At 32.4% G+C, this 18,485-nt stretch overlaps 1 protein-coding gene across 1 annotated transcript; it reads left to right on the top strand.

Moving 5' to 3' along the window:
- The first annotated feature begins 3,005 nt into the window (after nucleotides 1-3,005).
- LOC119689467 (conserved oligomeric Golgi complex subunit 8) lies at nucleotides 3,006-11,378 on the top strand. Its single transcript, XM_038104300.1, has 5 exons — nucleotides 3,006-3,159; nucleotides 3,217-3,689; nucleotides 3,745-3,958; nucleotides 6,214-6,464; nucleotides 10,140-11,378. The coding sequence occupies exons 1-5, from the start codon at nucleotides 3,105-3,107 to the stop codon at nucleotides 10,980-10,982; spliced, it is 1,836 nt and encodes a 611-aa protein (XP_037960228.1). The 5' UTR covers nucleotides 3,006-3,104; the 3' UTR covers nucleotides 10,983-11,378.
- The last annotated feature ends 7,107 nt before the right edge of the window (nucleotides 11,379-18,485 follow it).

Below are 18,485 nucleotides of genomic sequence, written 5' to 3' on the forward strand. Positions count from 1 at the left end.
GTACCACTTTCTCACTTGACTGTTTATTAAAACATATATTAATCAAATAAGAAGTTAAATGATCAATAATTTATAAAGCTCTCTAACTAATACCGATAGATCAAAGGGTTCACATTTTTTTTGAGCATCCCTTGTATTCGTCGCGTTGACGTATATTTCAACTCAAAAAGTATTTATATAACTTGGTTTTTGAAGTATTTATTCAAAATTTTTTCTTTCCTATTTCTGTTATTGGCCTGAAATTTCTATTAAAAATTAAAAATAAAGCTAAGAACATTTTCTATTATGTGGTGTTTTACATATTCGGAACAACATACAATAATTAAAACAAAATTATATATCACCAAAAAATAAATCTAAATACATTCGAATTTCTCACGTATATGAAAAGTATATTGCTTATTTGATCACTTATATAACTAGTTGGCATACTTACATCTAGAAGCAGACTGAAGATAGTGCACACTAAAGTAAAGTATATGTTCTACTTTCACTAATGCAGCGCAACGAACATTTCAAATGGTAATCATCATCGTCGTTATTATAATATAGTGATCATCATTAGCAACTTCATTTCAATAATATAAACCTGTGTGATCATGATATGCAGTTGTAGACTGACTGTCTAACATCAACTCACATACGAGAATGCAATAGAAACAATCACTGTCAGTCAGTCAACAGCATTAAAATCAGTATCCGCAGCAGCAGCAACAACGTCTCACTTAAGTTATCACTTTTATCAAGACGATCATCAGGTTGATCGTTGTTATTGATATTACCGCGAAAAATACGAGTATTTGCTGAAAAACTAGCCGAAGTGGTGTAGAGCAGTTGCCGGTTCGAATTTTTCCTTAGGATGTACTCATAAAAAAAATTAAATCTGTTAAGAACGAGTATATTTATCTTTAGAAGACAAATGCCACACCCACATTGTCAAATGCATTTTTCTCATACCACAGACTACGAAATAATAGGTGAATGCAATAAAATTGCTTGACACTGTTTGTTCTGAAGATGACGTTCATAATTGCACCATATGAACTACTTTATAAGTTAAACTAATTAATCAATATTGACAAAAAAGTGTCCGCTTATAAATTTTAAATTATATCTACTCATTGGAAACCTTTAACTTGGATCCAAACTTTTTTGTGTAGATTGTTCATAAAGAAGTACTTAAAGAACTTATTTATTGCAGTATATATCTCAGTCAAATTGGTTCGCTTCTAATAAATAAATTAAATTGTTTTGCATTTTAATACGTATTAAATTCTTTTAAAAATTAATTTAAAATATATCACTTAGTTTTTGCTTCTAATCTCAAAACCGAACTTGAAGAATAGGTAATATATGAAAAAATAGTTCACGTTCTACCTTTATTTGGTGCTGTAAACTTAAACTATTTTGGACTATTACTGAAGTATCTAGTAAAACTGCTGTCCTATAATCTTTATTATAGTTGTACTTTTTAAAGTTGGATTCTAAGCGTTTTACAGTTTTTAATATCTTGATAGCAGATATATTGACGTTATATTATGATATTTGGGCTTACCCTCTTGAAGTGGCTAGGTTTCTGCGACTGTACCCGGGATGATTTCAACTTTATCCTTCCTTCCTTTCTCCCTTTTTTCCCTTACCTGTACCCCAAACATCACCGATCCACATCCAAACCCATGTATGTATGTATTTGTCTTGTAATCGTTACATCAGTAGCGATTGCTCATAAGTATGCAGCTCAAATCATAGAACATTTCTATTATATTTCGTTTTTCCCTTTTAAGCAATTACATTCACATATTTATATAGTGAGAAATATATGAGACTAATTATTGTGTTCTATTTTGTTTTATTCTTGCCGAAACTGTTAAGTGTACGCTAAAGTTCACAGCATCCACGAATTTCAGCCGTTAGGTGTACGGTGTAGTTGGCAGCACATTAATATGTTGCAAGTGCGTTTGATTTTGTTTGATGAATGCATAAAAATGTAATTTTGAGCACAGACTCTCAAAAGTTACTTTGATGTTGTGAGAAAAGTTATGTTCATTCCATATTGGCATAATATTGAAGTTAAATTAATAATTTAATTTATTTCGTTAAAATGCATAAAATTATGAATGAATAAGAAAAAAATAATATAACCAAGTTATAGAAACCCTTTGATATATAATGTTTATCTGTTTATTTAAAATTTTAATATATAAAACGTTTGTGCAAAGTTTTTCTGCGGAAATTTTCTTTTTGTTTAATTACGTATAGTTTTTGTTATAGCATATTTTGTCCATATATTTAGGGAAATAGCACACCACGGACCCTTCTTGACTACGCTCAGATGAAAGCAATTAAAAATTTTACAAATATTTTAGAGTTGCCACAACATCTTTTTTAATTTAAGATCGCAACTTTGTGTTGCGAACAAAGAAGATAGAGAAAAGAAACTGAAAGTTATTCGAAAAATTGCGTATGAAATTTGAATACGAAATATTAGGCCTGTTCCACTCGTAGTAAAACTCAAGTTAAACACATATAAAATTTACACGAAAATTTGCTGGTTTAACCAACTTGTGTACACACAGCGCTACTGAAAGTTACTACGAGTAGCTCGTGGAACAGACCGATTATTTACTGTGCAGAATTATTTGGGCATCATTGCCCATATAATAGTTCACTTATTGCGTTGGTAACACTTTTTTTTCACTGGCCGATGTGTTTGGACATTATAGCTATATTGGTCGAGGTGGAGAAAATGGTATTGCTGCTTTGCGTATATTTCGGCCAGTATAGCCCAGTAACTTGTTGTTTTTTGTCATACTTGCCAGCCATCGAAAACAAACCTAATGCTGTTTCAAACAAACTTAATGCTGTTTTTTACAACTCTGAAAGAAAAAATTATTAGTATTATATATGATTCTAATGCAAAATAGTTAATATCTTAAAATAACTTTCAAGTAAAAATTTGCTACTAAAACTAAATGTTGGCAACCCTATGTTAGAACTGACAATCAGCTGTTTTGCAGCAGTTGACGTAGCTCAATTTGTGTTGTGATGTGTTTCTGCTTAAGAATAAACAAATAAATAAATTTGCTCAACGAAAGAACTTAAAAATGGATTTGGAATATGAGCGGGTGTTAAAGTTAATATTTCCTGATGGTGTGCCAGGTATTTATAAATATCAGTTAATTTTATGATAATAAAAATTAAAATCAAATAAAATAGAAAACTTGCGGGATAATCCGGAATTGCAGAATTATTTGTCAAAACTGGGCACATACAAAGTAGAACAATTAAAGAAAGAACAGACGCGTCTCACAGAGGAAACAAAAAACATATTGGAGGAAACGCAGGAATTGGCAATTTCTAATTACAAAACCTTCATACACACCGCAGAAAACTCACGTACCATTTTTCGTGAATTCCAAAATGCGGAGGAGCAGCTGTCTGCGATGACTGAAATATTGCCCGAATTTAGTGAGAAATGTGAGCAATTTTTGACCAATTCAGCTGAAATACATGAAAATAGACGCATAAATACGATAACACTTAAAAAAAATTCCAAATTATTGGAAATATTGGAATTACCACAGCTGATGGAACGTTGCATTCGTGAAGGTCGTTACGAAGAAGCGCTGGAGCTAGCTAGTTATGTGCAGAAAATGGGACAAAATCAAATTCATATACCAATTATAAGTGTAAGCATAAAGTATTTCATTAGTAATATTAATGTATATTTTTGAATTTTCGTAGACGATTGTTAGTTCTGTAGAAGCTTTGTGGCATACGATGTTGGTGCAACTCATAGCGCAACTGCGTACTGATTTGCAATTACCGAAGTGCCTACAAATCGTGGGTTACTTAAGACGCATGCAGGCATTTAGCAGTAATGAGTTGAAGTTAAAATTTCTGCAGGCTCGTGATGTTTGGTTGACAGCATCGTTACAGGCAATTCCAGTGGACGATGGTAAGAAGAAAAAGCTCAATTAGTGCACTGTATTTGTTAGTGGTTTGTTGGAATAGTTAAAATAAATTAAATGTTTTAAAACTATTTGTAGGTGTCACAGCAGTGACAGACGCAACGTTTTCAAAACTGAAAACGATTTTTAATATGTCGTTGGAAGTTTATATTTCAAGTTATTCATTCAAATTCAGTATTTCTGATAAGTAACACTTTAACGTTGGTTCTTAAAGTGAGTACTAGTTTCTTTTTTTTTTATAAATTTAATGAATGGTTATTTAATTTTTGAAATGACATACCCCTTATATTAAATAGAGAGTCTGCTAGAACTCCCACCAGCTAATGAGTCTATTTTCGATGAATTAATTTGCAATTAATTGCCAAATACAAATTGCTTGAAAAAACCAGGTTATCTTTATGTTTCTAATTGCATTTAGTTTATGGTCATAGATGGCGTATTCCGGAAGACGCGGTTAGATCTGTACCTTAACAAAATAATCTAAAGATAATAATATTATTTTTAATAATATTTTTCTGGCTATGCCGCTGTCGTATTACATAGAAAAAATAATTTACACAATATAATATAGAGTATTCGATTTGCATAATTTGAAAAGTTTTTATTGATATATAAAATGTATTATTAATTGCTTCAATTCATATTAAAACGCAAAAAGAAAATTACTTGTGGAGGAACTATGAATTTGTTGTAATCCCATTCCGAATGGAAAAGTAAGTCAAAGCTGTTGTTATTATTGTAGTTCGACAAGAACTATATTGCCAAAAAACTACATTGGTTAGATTGTAGATTAGGTAAGGGTAAGTGTGGGTTACAAAATCGCCCAGATTTAAGTTTCAAAGCCACATGTCAACTACGACAACCAAGCACCACTGATTACTCCCAACAGCGACTATATAACTATGCATATAAAAGATGCAGTATCTTCTTCTAGACCTAGGTTGTCAGACAACAAGGTTCTCTGCCTGAAATCTCCCCGGATGAACGTTGTCTTCCTCGTGCAGCAAGAACTATCCTTGCTCAATTGAGATCAGGATATAGCCGAGTGCTAAATAGTTACTTGTCTCGCATAAATACGTCTATCCACAATGTGTGCCCTAACTGCAGCTCTTCTCCCGATAATGTCGCCTATCTGTTTTCATGTCCTTCTGCACACACAAACCTTCGTCCAATTAACACTTGGACTCACCCCATTGAAGTGGCTAGGTTTCTTCGCCTGGATCCAGAATGACGGTCATTTACCCCCTAACTATCCATCCACTTCCCTACCCATGTATTCGTCTTGTGTTTCCTTTTACGTTTATCTGCTTACAGGTCCCGGCGGGTTACAACAACAACAACTATATGACTACAAAGATCATTTCGCTTTGATTTAAAAAGTAACCTATCGATAAAAATAAATTTAATTAGAAATGTAGGTGAAGCTGTCTGTCAGTAAATGGCTGGTAACTTTAATAAATATAGTTTGAATTTTGACTTCTATTAAAACTCCTTAATTTCTCGTTAAAAGTAGTATTTGAAAAGTTGTTAACGATTTTGTATAGTTTTGCAATATATTAATTAGACGCATTATCAAGAAATTAAACACCTTTTGTTCAGTTTGGGGAAGATTACCTTGGAGACATAAATCGATGGCGCATTTTAGTTAATTTCATTAGTTTGAATAAATTTTGTTTCAAATTAATTTCAATTAAAGCTTTGCTTTGGTTCGTGTTTTCAATGAACAGGGTATGGTCACACGTAATATAGTATCTGCACACCATTTGCCTATACCATATTAAGACCATGGTGCTATATCGCATCCTTCCCGACATGAACCTTTTTCATGTCGACGATCTAGAGAGGCTAACTCGATAAAACTCGTAATCTTCGGTGTTATTTCATCCGTGCCGATGAGATGAATGACACAATGTAAGTATTTTGGAGGTCTCTACATAACTGGCCTTATGTAGCCTATAAATATTTTGAAATTGATAAAGCTCCGTGTTGCTATTACTTTGATAAGAGAAAGAGGAGTTCATAGTCGATTTTGAGTACTGATTACTAAATGTTAGTCTTCGGCTTTTAAAAGCAGCGACTATAGTGCCGACAAAAATTTAAGGAGATATTATTTTTTTATTTAAGATTTATTAAATGTGTTCATTTCTTTTTAATTTATTGTAATTAAATTTTATTATTTTAGTTTTAAATCTAATTTTATATTTGACTTTATATGCATTTCCCTCTTTCATTTATTTTTTAGCTCATCAACATTTAATCAAAACAATTGAACTGACACGCATAAATCTTTTCAATGTAATCACACAATATTGTGCAATATTTCCTGATGAACTTGAAACAACTGCAATAGATGCAGAAAAGGCAGCAGCAGATGCAGCAGTAGTAAGTGACAGTAACTCAGCCTCAACAACAACGCCGACAAAGTTAAATAATGCTTTGTCAATTATGGAGTCCGCAGGGGATAGACTTTTTCAAGCTTGGCTGCATCGAAAGGTAGGTGAGACAATTGCGTGACCTTTAAGTATTTTGAAATTCTGAAAATAATCGATAGCAAGTCTTAAGCAAAATTAATTTATTTTTCAAATGTCTTTGGGATTTGACTAACATAAATCAAGTTTGCATTTTAAGTTATGACTGTAGAGTAGTTATACGCCGAAATACTTTTTAGTGCAAAAACTAGTTAGTTTTGAATCACAATGATGTTTTTGCATAAAGTTGAAATTAGGACATATAACTAGTATCTAGTTAGTTACTATAAAATGATTATTTACATTAAATTATCGGCTTAGAATACATGACTTGTATAAAAAAACTTGATCTTTGTTTAAGTTAAAATTAAAAAATTTCGGTTTTATGTCTTAAAAGTAATCCAAAGTTTTCGTATAGCCATCTTGAGCAGACTGTGGCTCACATTTTGAGTGCTCATTACTTTTCTAAGCCGTTACCTTTTTCTATGTTGGTCGTATACTGATCTTTGCGGTACCACGATGGGCTATTATTTGAGCACAAGTGGGCTTTTTGGAAACAAGGCCGCTACCCCATCCTTGCTAACTACTTATTTTCCTAAAATATTACTGCCAATCTGTATATGATGACTTCTCTTTCCATATCCCAATTTAATTCATAAGAGGTTTAAAAATTTGAATACTTTTCGATTATATAGTTATTTGTTTATTATTATTTTACGTATATTGCCATATAATAAAAATTAAATCGCACCGCTAGGTAGCCCTTCCTTATTAGTATGTTTCATACTGAGTATAAAAATACAGTGTGAATGCAGACTTATGACTTCTTCTGCGTGTAAGATCATATTCGCGTTTTTAAAAGAAATTTTATTGCATTCTAAGATAGTGCAAATATAGTTGTGTTGTTATCCAATTAAAACGGAAAAAATGAGCATCATTTAGTCAACAATAATGACTAGCCACTTGGGTGTCTGCTGTTGGAACTGGAATCAAAATCATTGTTTTTGGTTTAGAAAATTACGGCTTTGATTATTGTGGAAAAGCATCTGATATACACGAAGCATTTTAACTGGTTGTTGTTGTTATAACCCGCTGGAACTTGCTTCTGAAGTTCCTTTGGGAGGTGTTGAACGGCACTTCGCTGGCGATGGGTAGCTTCGGGACGTAGACTTAGCTATTCTTGGAACTCGTTCTAACTGATATAACTATTTGATACAAGGACTGAATGTCTCGATACCATAATGCAATAAAATAGTTTAAAATTAAAGGATGTTATACGGCTCACAATAAATAATCTACTTACTAGCGATAAAAAAAGAGGTAAACTGTACAATTTGTTTTTAAAAAACAATAAATTAATAATAATTACAATTTAATTTATTTTAGATTCAAATATATGAGGATGGTGATGTTTACATTAAAAGGTGAATGAAAGTAGAAGCAAATGTTAGCTGAGATTATATAAAAGAAAATGATCCTAACAAAAGAATATGATATGATATGTTCCTGTATGAAACATAAGACCTTAATATCTCTAAAATATTACATATCTAAATGAAGACTTGCTGATTTCACTTCAGTGAATTAATAAAATATACTCTGCGTATTTGAACTAAAACTTCATATAAACCTTCGACAAGACAAAAATGGCTTTATAAAATGTCGGATTTTCTGAGTATTGAAGTTTATTTGAATTTGCGGCAGTATATTTCAATAAAAGATTAGAGAAATAAAAAAGCGGTTTAATATCTCAAAAACTTACATTATATCATATGTCAATGAGACATGTAACAATGACGACAGATCATTAAAATTATATAAAAATTGCTTTATATTAATTGCTTTATATTAATTGCTTTATATTATATTGATATAGGACAAAAGTGCTTTAGTATTTATTGCAAGTAGACACAAATTAAAACTAAATTAATAGGGGATATCATTTATTAATTAAAAATGGATACAATGGTAGCGGATTTGTTTACAAGAGAAACTTGAATTATAACAAGAAAATAAAGTGTAATTGTAATTTTTGAAGTTACATATATGCAATATACAGTCAAATTTCTATAACTCGAACTCTATAACTCGAACTAAACAGAGTTCAAAAGGGTTTAGAACACAAATTACATACAATTACAAAAAAAAATTTTAACTTGAAGTCTCCAGAAGTCGTACCTTTTCTTTGCAAAATGGTACTTCGATTTATGGAAGCTGAACTGTATATGGAGTTCGGCATAGTAATAATAAAGTATATAAATGCAAACTCATATATCTAATGAGTTCAAGAATTCGTAATACAAGTGTAGAACAAATTTTCATGTATGATTTAAAAACGAGAACGGATGCTGTGATTGCACATCAAGTAGTCAAAACGAGCAACCCCAACACGATGTTGCAGGCATTAGGATTAAATCCACACTGTAGCTGCCGACTGTAAGTGAGAAGTGATACAGTAATACGACATAAGTCAAAATATCAATTACAAGACATAGCGTCAGATAGTTTTTGAATAGAAGCGATCGATCTAGAATTGAAGAAACAGGTTTCTTCTGAAGCGTCTTTTGCTGAAAAAAAAATTAATATAAAGCAAAAAATGTAAAGATCTTATGCTGTTTAAGGAGAAGGATCCCAGATATGAACACTAGCTTAACCACTGTTAAGTATATAAACTCGATTCGAAAATATATGTAAAACATATAAAACATATGTAATATGTGAAACGGATTATATTACTAAACGAATAAGAAAAATATGAAAAGGGTAAGGGAATGCTGCCAGTAGAATGTGTCATTATTAACTTCCTAGTGCAATAATGAATAGTATAATTATTGCTGTAAGCGATTGCAGCGACCTACCTTGAGGACAATATGAACCTTAATTATCGTCGTTCAGAGAATACCAATTGAGTTTGAATAAGTTAAAAATGTCTAAATATACGATGTACTGGAACTCATTCTGCCGTTTCACGATATTTGTTCAAAAATCGACGCACTAAGCTTTCATTAAAATGGATTTGAGCTGCTATTTCGCGTACGGATACATTTTGTTCAACTAGTGCAATAATTGTTGCTTTTTCCTTAACAGTCATTTAGGCTGACTTTTTAATTTATCTCCTATAAAAAAATTCTTTATGATGTGATTGTAGGAACTCGATATTTTTATACCTTCTGCTCAAAAAGTATCCGGAATTTGTTGTTTGTTAACTACTCCTTAAGTAATAGACCTTTTTCAAAAATTTTTTGATTATGTTAATACACCCTTTCTTGACATATGGTACAAATTTGTCAAGAAAGGGTCAATTAGTTTGTTTACAGCAGCTGTTAATGTGAGACTACCTCAAGTGCATTTAGCGATTTTTACTATGGATTTTTACCACTATCATCGCTCAGGCGAAATAAAATAAATTTGGAATAAAATTTAAATTTGTGTGTTTTATTTACAAAGTCCGAGTACTTTTTGAGCAGAAGGTATACCATAAGTTATTATATAAAAATATAAATTTTTTAAAAAACACAACCTAAAGCCCGCCAAAATTTAAATACCATTAAAATTAACGCATAAACCACAGCTATATAAATTAACTTAATCATTGTAAATTATTGGTATAAATAAAATAAAAAGATTTTGTTGAATGCTTATTAATATTCCAATATTTCAGATTATTTTCTTATTAATAGATTTTATTTTATTTTTACAGATCGATGATTTTTTGCAAACATTGGAATTCGATTTGGAACGGGATGTTAATTCGTTCGATGCAGTGCTTGGACAGTGTATGTACTTTGGTTTATCTTTTAGTCGAGTGGGAGCCGATTTTCGTACATTAATGGTGCCAATATTTGTGCGCGTTATAAGAAATAAATTTATAAATTCCATTAGTCAAGTCAATCAAAATTTCGAATACGCCTTGGACAAGTACACATTGATAAATAAGGTTGCCTTGCATGCTAGGAATACAAGTAATAAACAGAATGCAGTTGTAAATGCTCCTACGGATACCACGGATGCACCAGATAAAGATGCTAGTAAACCCAAAGATAATGAATCGCTTGGACCACCAGAAACTTTACTTGATTTTCAGCCTTTAGCCTTACTTTGCAATGGTTACTTGAATGCCTTGAATGAGTTGCGCTTGTGCGCGCCAATCGCTTTAGCCAATGATGTCACATATTGCATACAAAAATCACTAGAAATAGTAGCATTACGCATATTGGCCTTCTATCGTCAGGAGCAGCAAGCTTTTACCAGTAGTGAACGTGAAACATTTGGTAAATTATGTTCATGTTTTGCTTATGATCTACTGGCGTACCTGCAACGTTGCATCCACGCCATTTTTGGTACAGAGACGCTGATGCAACAAATGGGTGTGAATATTTCAGTGTTGGAGCAAGAGCATATTACATTTCTGAAGCATAATGAAATACTGGAACCACTTAAACACTTGCTGCCAAAAAGAATTGAACCACAGATTAATAAAACGTCAGCAATAACGCCAATGCCACAAGCAGAAATGAATACTACAGAAATTGTTGTAGGTTAGGCAGTAGAACAATGCCTTCTATTTTAGTTTCTATTAATTTTTGTATGTTATATCACCTGTGCCCTATATAAATATAATATATGATTAAATTAAAATTAAAAGCAACTCTAAATTGTTACTTTCATTTGCAGTTTGTAACCGCAAAATCTTTAACTAATGCATAAATTGATAAAAATAACCCACAACTGTTTTGGTAATATTATCGAGACTAAACCACCCACACTTCATGCGGTGCAACAATACACATCACACTCGTTAGATACAAAAGTAAATAATGTAATTTATGAATTACAATTAAAAAGGAAAATTAGCCACATGAATCCATCAGCTATCACCCATCATACGAGCAGTGTATCTATCTGGAAAAAGTGGCAAACTGTACATATTGCATTGATTGGCGAGGGAGTTGCAAACACATCGATATAAGAATACAAATGTATATATCGTATATATATATATATATATAATTCTACAGATATATACATATATATATATGTATATGGCATCATATATAGCAGTGAATATTAGTAAAATTTATATACACGTACTTACCACGTACAATGGCAGTTGTATGTGACATGAGTTAAAGTTTTATTTTGCTGCTCGGTCTTTGTGCTTGGGTCATCATTTCTGCAGCTGGTGTAATAAAACTCCCCATTTGGTCATTTGGCAATTATCCCGATAAATTAGCAGCAGGAAGGACAGCAGCACAAAATCAAATAAATGAGCAAAATGGCAACAACAATAACAACAACAGCAATGCCAACAATGGCAGCAACGGCAACGACATCGATGAATCCCATAGACTCTATTACTGGAATTGCCATAATGGATGCACACACATAGCGGTTCATATTTCCAATCACATGATTAGACAAATATATGTATCTCAACGTTCAGCGACGGCGTTTTTAATGTTCGTTCATTGCAGAATATAATTTTCACATTTATAAAAACGAAAATTACTCTTAATACGTGTTTGTGTACAGTGGCCGATGTGCGGGGGTGGGTTCTGCACTGACAAGGGACAAATTTCGAAAAATTATAAAACGTTTTACCGGATTATCTCATTGTTGTTGTTTTGAAATTTTCAAATTCGTATTTTGGAATTGGATATTGTAATTAGAAGTTAGTGAATGCAAGTTTTTTTCTTTAAGAAGTGATGAGGTGTACGTAATAATATGCTCTTAATAATTCGGATAATTATAAGCCAATAGTTCTCTTGATTACCAAACCAAGAATGTAGAAAAATTACATTTTATTTAATCATATTCGATAAATAAAATTGAATTATCGGTTATTAAGTAAAAGTAATAAATAGTTTTAAAATCAACTATGATGAAAGTCATAAAGGACTTATGGAATCAAAATGGCTTTCTTAACTAATTGCTAAGAATTTGCTAATCCACTTCATCTAACTTAACTTATGAAGAAAGTAAACTATTTCAATAATAAAAGAGTTTGTGAATAATAGTAATTTACAACAAAATTTTTTTTAATGTTAATTTTTTCTTGCCGAATCATGAAAACAAACTTTAGAAAGGTTCGTATAGACATGAAAAGACAATAACAAAAATTTTTGTAAATTTATTGAAATTTGGTTGATCACATAACGCTGTTTCGAATATTGCCAAGTACTCATCATTAGTAGTCTTAGGATATATTCGAATTTTTTAATTTGTTTGTAGTTTATATATAATAAGCTAAGCTTAGAGTTTTGAATAAATTAAATAGCAGTAAAAATGTAGTAAAATATAAATATATATAAATATAGATAAATAAATAAATATAAATATAGATATATATAGTAAAAATATAATATAAAAGTATTTGGTCGTAATATAGTAGAAACAATTTGAAATATTAAAAACATATTATGTTTATCTATATGCGTGTATAACACTGTTCCTTAAACGAATATATGTATCATTATCATTATCTGTATCAAACTTTTAATCTACTTCATTATATATATGTATTTATTTACGTCTTTTGGATGCTTATAAGACCTTCACGTCATATTCTATGAGACTGTTTTGTTTTGAACTGAGCTAGAAAGAGATTTTTGGAAAGGAATATCCTATTCGTACTGGTCCATGCGAACTATATTTTCTAGTTGCATGTCTCTTGTGCATACATATAAGACATCTAGTCTTATTCTCTCTGACTGTCTGGCTTTGATTGGTTGCATGTCACTTGGAATCAAATGAGTCCTTTAGGTATATATTCTTTAACTGTCTAGCTGTGATCTGAATCAGAATGAGATTTTTAGATAAAAGATTGCATTTCATATTTTCTTTAACTGTCCACCTGTGATCTGAACCAGTATGAGATTTTTTGACGTGAGTCAGAGGAGTTGAGTCTTTTAGTCACATTTTCTTTAACTGTCCAGCTCTGATTTGGACCAGGATGAGATTTTTATACAAAAGATTATATTACTCCTATTTTACGTGAACTATAAATTTAAACACTATGTCTATTGGAGGCAGATGATATCTCTAGATATATTTTCTGTGATTGCGCGGCGTTTATTTAGACATTTTTGGGTCGTGAAAATTCCTCTTGTTCCACGTGAACCACAATTTTAAGTTGTATGCCATTTGAAATCGAATGAGAATTCTAGTCATATTTTCAGTGATTGTTCGACTTTGGTCTGAACTAGGAAAAAATGTTTGGGTTAGTAATCTTCATTCGGATGGAAGAAGGTGTTTTGTTTAATAGGGTCGGTTAGACGCACAAAAGATCAGTAAACTACTCTACTTGAAGCCAGTTCTTTGCGTAGTTTCTGTTTTCTATGTGTATTACAGGTTCATTCGATTCTCTTTAAATAAAAAAGTTATAATCATAATCATAATCCAGTAAAGCATCTTTATTGATATTAACTTAAATGATTTTGACTAACTTTTTTGCATTTTGTTTTTTAATTAAACATTTTAAAAATTTTAATTTATTTATTAAAAATAATTTATTCGGAAATATTGTATATTTTTTTTGCCTCTCCAATGTTTTGTAATTAGAAAGCATGGCACCTCATTTCTACTCTTAATACAAACTAGTGCTTAGATGGAGTAAATTGCGCTATGATCGAATAACTGCAATGATGTGTAGCGTGTAATTATTTTAACGTGTAGTGTAAATTTCGTTTACGCACAACACAAACATACACATACACACATTCTGTACAAAAAAACAAGTTCAATTGAAGCGAAAATAAAATTGGCGGGCGACTCACATATTAACCACAATCAAAGTCACGCATTTGTGAGGCAAATTTAAATGACCAAACGACCGATCAACCACATCAGTTAGTGCTCAGCTACAAGAACAATAAAACAACAACAACGATTACAACAACAATTGCACTTGCGGTTTATGTTGACGTACGCGTCTGTCGATTGTATTAGAATAAATTTTGTGAAGTGGTTTTCAGCTATTTTTGTGCTATTTTATTTTTTGATTTTGATTTGTATGTATCGTTTTTGTTGTTGTTGTTGTTGTTGGTGGTGTTTTTTTTTGTTTGTTGTGTGAGCATTCGTAAGTGTGGACGAAATTTTTTATTTTTGCATTGCAATAATTGAGCTTGGCGCTAAATTGGGATTTCGCGGATTTGCAAGTGATTGCTTGTTTGATTGTCCTGCTGCCTGCCTGCTGCTGCCTGCTGCCTGCCGGCTACCAGCTGCAACACTGTGTGCACGCACGAGGTGGGTGTCACTAGAAATGGGGCCATATTTGTGATGTGCAGTTGCAGAGCAATTTAACAGTTTTGATAGTTGAAAAGGTAGATCTATTATAAGAATTTTTTATTATGCCTTCTCAAAAGGCTTATGCGCGGTCAACCGAACTGCCGAAGCCAAATAAAGCCACACAAGTACGTAAACTGCAGTGATAAGGGGAGCTGTTGGTTAGAGGAGTTGTAGCATGATCGGGTGAACAATTTTTTGTTGTAATAGGAGCACGAACAATTGTAGTCGTAGTAGTTGGCATTACAAATGTAGCGAAATATGCAAACATGTCTGATGGACAAGTGAAAAGTTTAGTGCTCTTCTATATTTTTTTGTTTTTGTTTTTTCTATTTTCAAGCTATTCGCTATACTTGCAATGCATTCGCATACACACACACAAACGAATCAACGAAACTGAGTCAATTTGGTGCACTGCTAATGTAATAGAGTTACAACTACAACTACACATTAAGTATGCGTAGAGAAGTGTGCATAGAGTTTGAGTTATGTGGGTTAGCAAAAACAAAAAAAAAACAACAACAATATCAAACCTACAGGCAACAGTAATAACAATTGAAAGAGTAGGAGTAAAAGTGGCAAAAGGGATAGTAGTGGTAGTAGCGGCAGAGGTGGCAGTAGTGGTAGTAGTGGCAGAGGTAGCAGTAGTGGTAGTAGTGGCAGCATAGGCAATAGCAACAATATTTATGTGATTTCGCGTTTGCAATCACAAAAATTCCAGTAAACCGACAAATTTTTCTTTGTTGGCTTATTCTTATGTTTATAAATGTGTAGCTTAAACATGTGTGTGTGTGTCGGTACGAGTGTGTGGGTTTGTAATTCCATGCGTTTTCGTAGGTGCAATTTGGTTGCAATTGTTGTTGGTAGGTGCTTTTGATGAATTGTGTTGAGTTGAGATAAATGCTGTTACGCTTACATTCTGAAAATAACTGACCCGGTAAACAGTTCTTAGTGACGTCAACTGCAAATTAAAAAAAAAAAACAAAGGTGGTCTTTTATTTCACGGCATCTGATATTTCTTTTTTTAGAATTATTGAGGACATTGAGGATATATGTAAAAAAAAATTGTTGCCTTTTATTTTGCGATATCTGCTATCCTCTTTCTCAGGGCTATTAAGTATATATGAGTATTAAAAAAAACTATTAGCAGTTTTTTTTTCGTATATCTGCTATTTCTTTGCTTAGAATTATTGAGAATATATTAAAAAAAAAAATTGTTTCATTTGATTTATAACAGTTTTTTTTCGTCCTATTAGAAGATCTGGTGATTTCTTAAAAATCAGTTTTTAAAAAAAATCAGTTTGTCCTTTACCCCTAGTTTTAACAATATTCCTGAATTTAGAGCCGTTAATAAATCCAATGCACTTAAAGATATAAGGTCATCCACTTTGTGATTTCAAAGGAGAACTAAAGATACGCTTGTGATTAACAGTAAATTTCGATAAAAATTTAATTTCAAAATATTGCTTGAACCTTATTATTAGGTGCTAAACACAAAATCAATTAGATATTTCTGCAACTCATCTTACAGCACTGCATCATTTTGAGGTTATTTGTGTTGACTTGTCGACACATGGTCATCATAATCAATTCCTGTGTATCCCACTGAAGTATAGGGCCTCTAAGGTTTCTGCTATATTTGAATTTTTGTTAAGATAACATGCACCTCAAAATTCGATGTGCAGGCTGTCGACGCAGTAGGATTTCTCGAATCGCTATTACCCCTTGAAGACTTTCTAAACGTGACGTTTAAGTCCATGTTTTGCTTAACTTTTAATTCAGGAGAATAGATTTCTGCGCAATAGGTATAAACACAAAGCGTGAGCTTAATAGGATCTACGATCCATTGTATGGCTAAGCACATTGGTTTCTGCCGCTTTTAACATGAAGAACAGACGCGGTTTTGAGCCGCTCCACTGTAGTACAGATGTGCCGAGCTGCATATTATGATCATCCCTTACATTGTGAACATATCATTGTTCAGTTTACACCCGTCAGCTACTTACACACTCTCTGACTTCGAGGAGGCTGAAGATTGGAGGTTGGCTGGAGAGCTTGGTCGTTTACCAGGTTGAACAATGATTCACTACACCAAAGTCCTTTGTAAAACTTGTCTGTACATAGCTATCAATAACTTCCCATAACTGCACGGAAAACTGTTTTTATAGCAACGAGAGGTTATGGCATATTCGCTCTTCTTCTATACTGTGGGATACAGTTTCAAAAATTGTTGTTGTCGTTTTTTTATTGTGAAATCTATATACTTCTCTACTAAAAACGGATCCTCTACAATTTAATAAATCTTTCAAAATTTCGGTACTCGTATAGTGTGTGTTGGTATTATCCATATACTAATTCATGTATTCATATTTTGTGATTCCTTTTACGTCATCTGCGAGTTTTCAATTGATCTTTGACTCTAACTCATTAAAGTTATAAGGTTTCTACACATCAACTCTGACTTCTTTCATTTAAATCTCTTTCATCTATTAAAATCTACTAGTATCTATTAAAATGTAGAACTATTTAGGCAACATTTCTCAGTTGCTGACCAGTAACAGGTAAACAGATATGTTACCAGTGTCCATATTAAGCGATTTTTTACTGTTGTACTACCACATCTTCACAAGAAATCTTAATTTATAAACAGAAGACAAAAACTAAGTCCATTGCGTCGAATTTAGTTAATTTAATAGATCTTTCCTTCTTACGGATCAACAGCGAGACAAATTGTCTAAAAAATATTTCCCTAGAAACCTATTTCTTCTGAAGACCTGTGCAGAGAATTAGAATTGATAGTAGTTTCTTTCTTGTTGCACAAGCAACTTTTATTTGGAGTCACGAAGATTTTTAGAGGATTGATTTGCATGCAGGGTCAAAACTAGCGTCACTGTCTTTATGACTAGTTACATATGTATCTATGTATTATGTGTACTTATATGTATTTTTGATTGTGTGTTTTTAAGCCCACCACTAAATACAAACGAAAGCACTCAAGCGCAAACATAGTAACTACGACAAAAGCAACTACAACAACCGCACCACGATTCTTTGGGGCAGATGTAACTGCAACAAAAACTAAAATGCATAAAACATAAATAAAAGCAAAAAAAAAGGAAAAAACGAGAAAAATAACAGAGCTGATGTATCTTTTTTTGGTTGCAACTAAAACTGTTACCACCGCCATGTTTACAGAAATTCGCACAAAATCGGCCTCTTGGCCAAAAAGTGCTTTCAGCCAAACTTAAATCAACTCAATTCAAATGGAATTTAGGATGATTTTGATTTTGATTGCGAATTGGAATAGATTGTGGTATTTTTGAAGCAACTCTGCAATATGAGTGTGTTTTTGCAATCATACATTGATTGTACGAGTGGGTATATGACTGCATAAGCTTACACGGCCAAACATATATATTTGTACATTTGTGTGTTTGTATGTTTGTATGTTTGTATATCTACAGTTCCACAATCTTTTTTCTATTCTCCGATGGCAAAGTACATAAACAATTGCTTTGCAGTGTTGTCGTTTGCATGCGACTGACTGTTGGGTATGCAACGGGCCCACGGTACGTATGAGTGTTATGCGTTTCTGATTGATTGGTACTGCTGGAAATTTTACGCGTTCAATTCACGTTGTTTGCTTACGTGCATAAAGGGAAGAAGAATATATGCAATCTTGCACATACACACCAATGTCCTGTGTCCTGTTGGTATGTTTGCATATGCGGCCTTTTGTATCGGCTTGTATCGTTTTAATTCA

This window comes from Teleopsis dalmanni, chromosome X (genome assembly GCF_002237135.1).
Source record: "Teleopsis dalmanni isolate 2A chromosome X, ASM223713v2, whole genome shotgun sequence".
Lineage (NCBI taxonomy): Eukaryota > Metazoa > Arthropoda > Insecta > Diptera > Diopsidae > Teleopsis > Teleopsis dalmanni.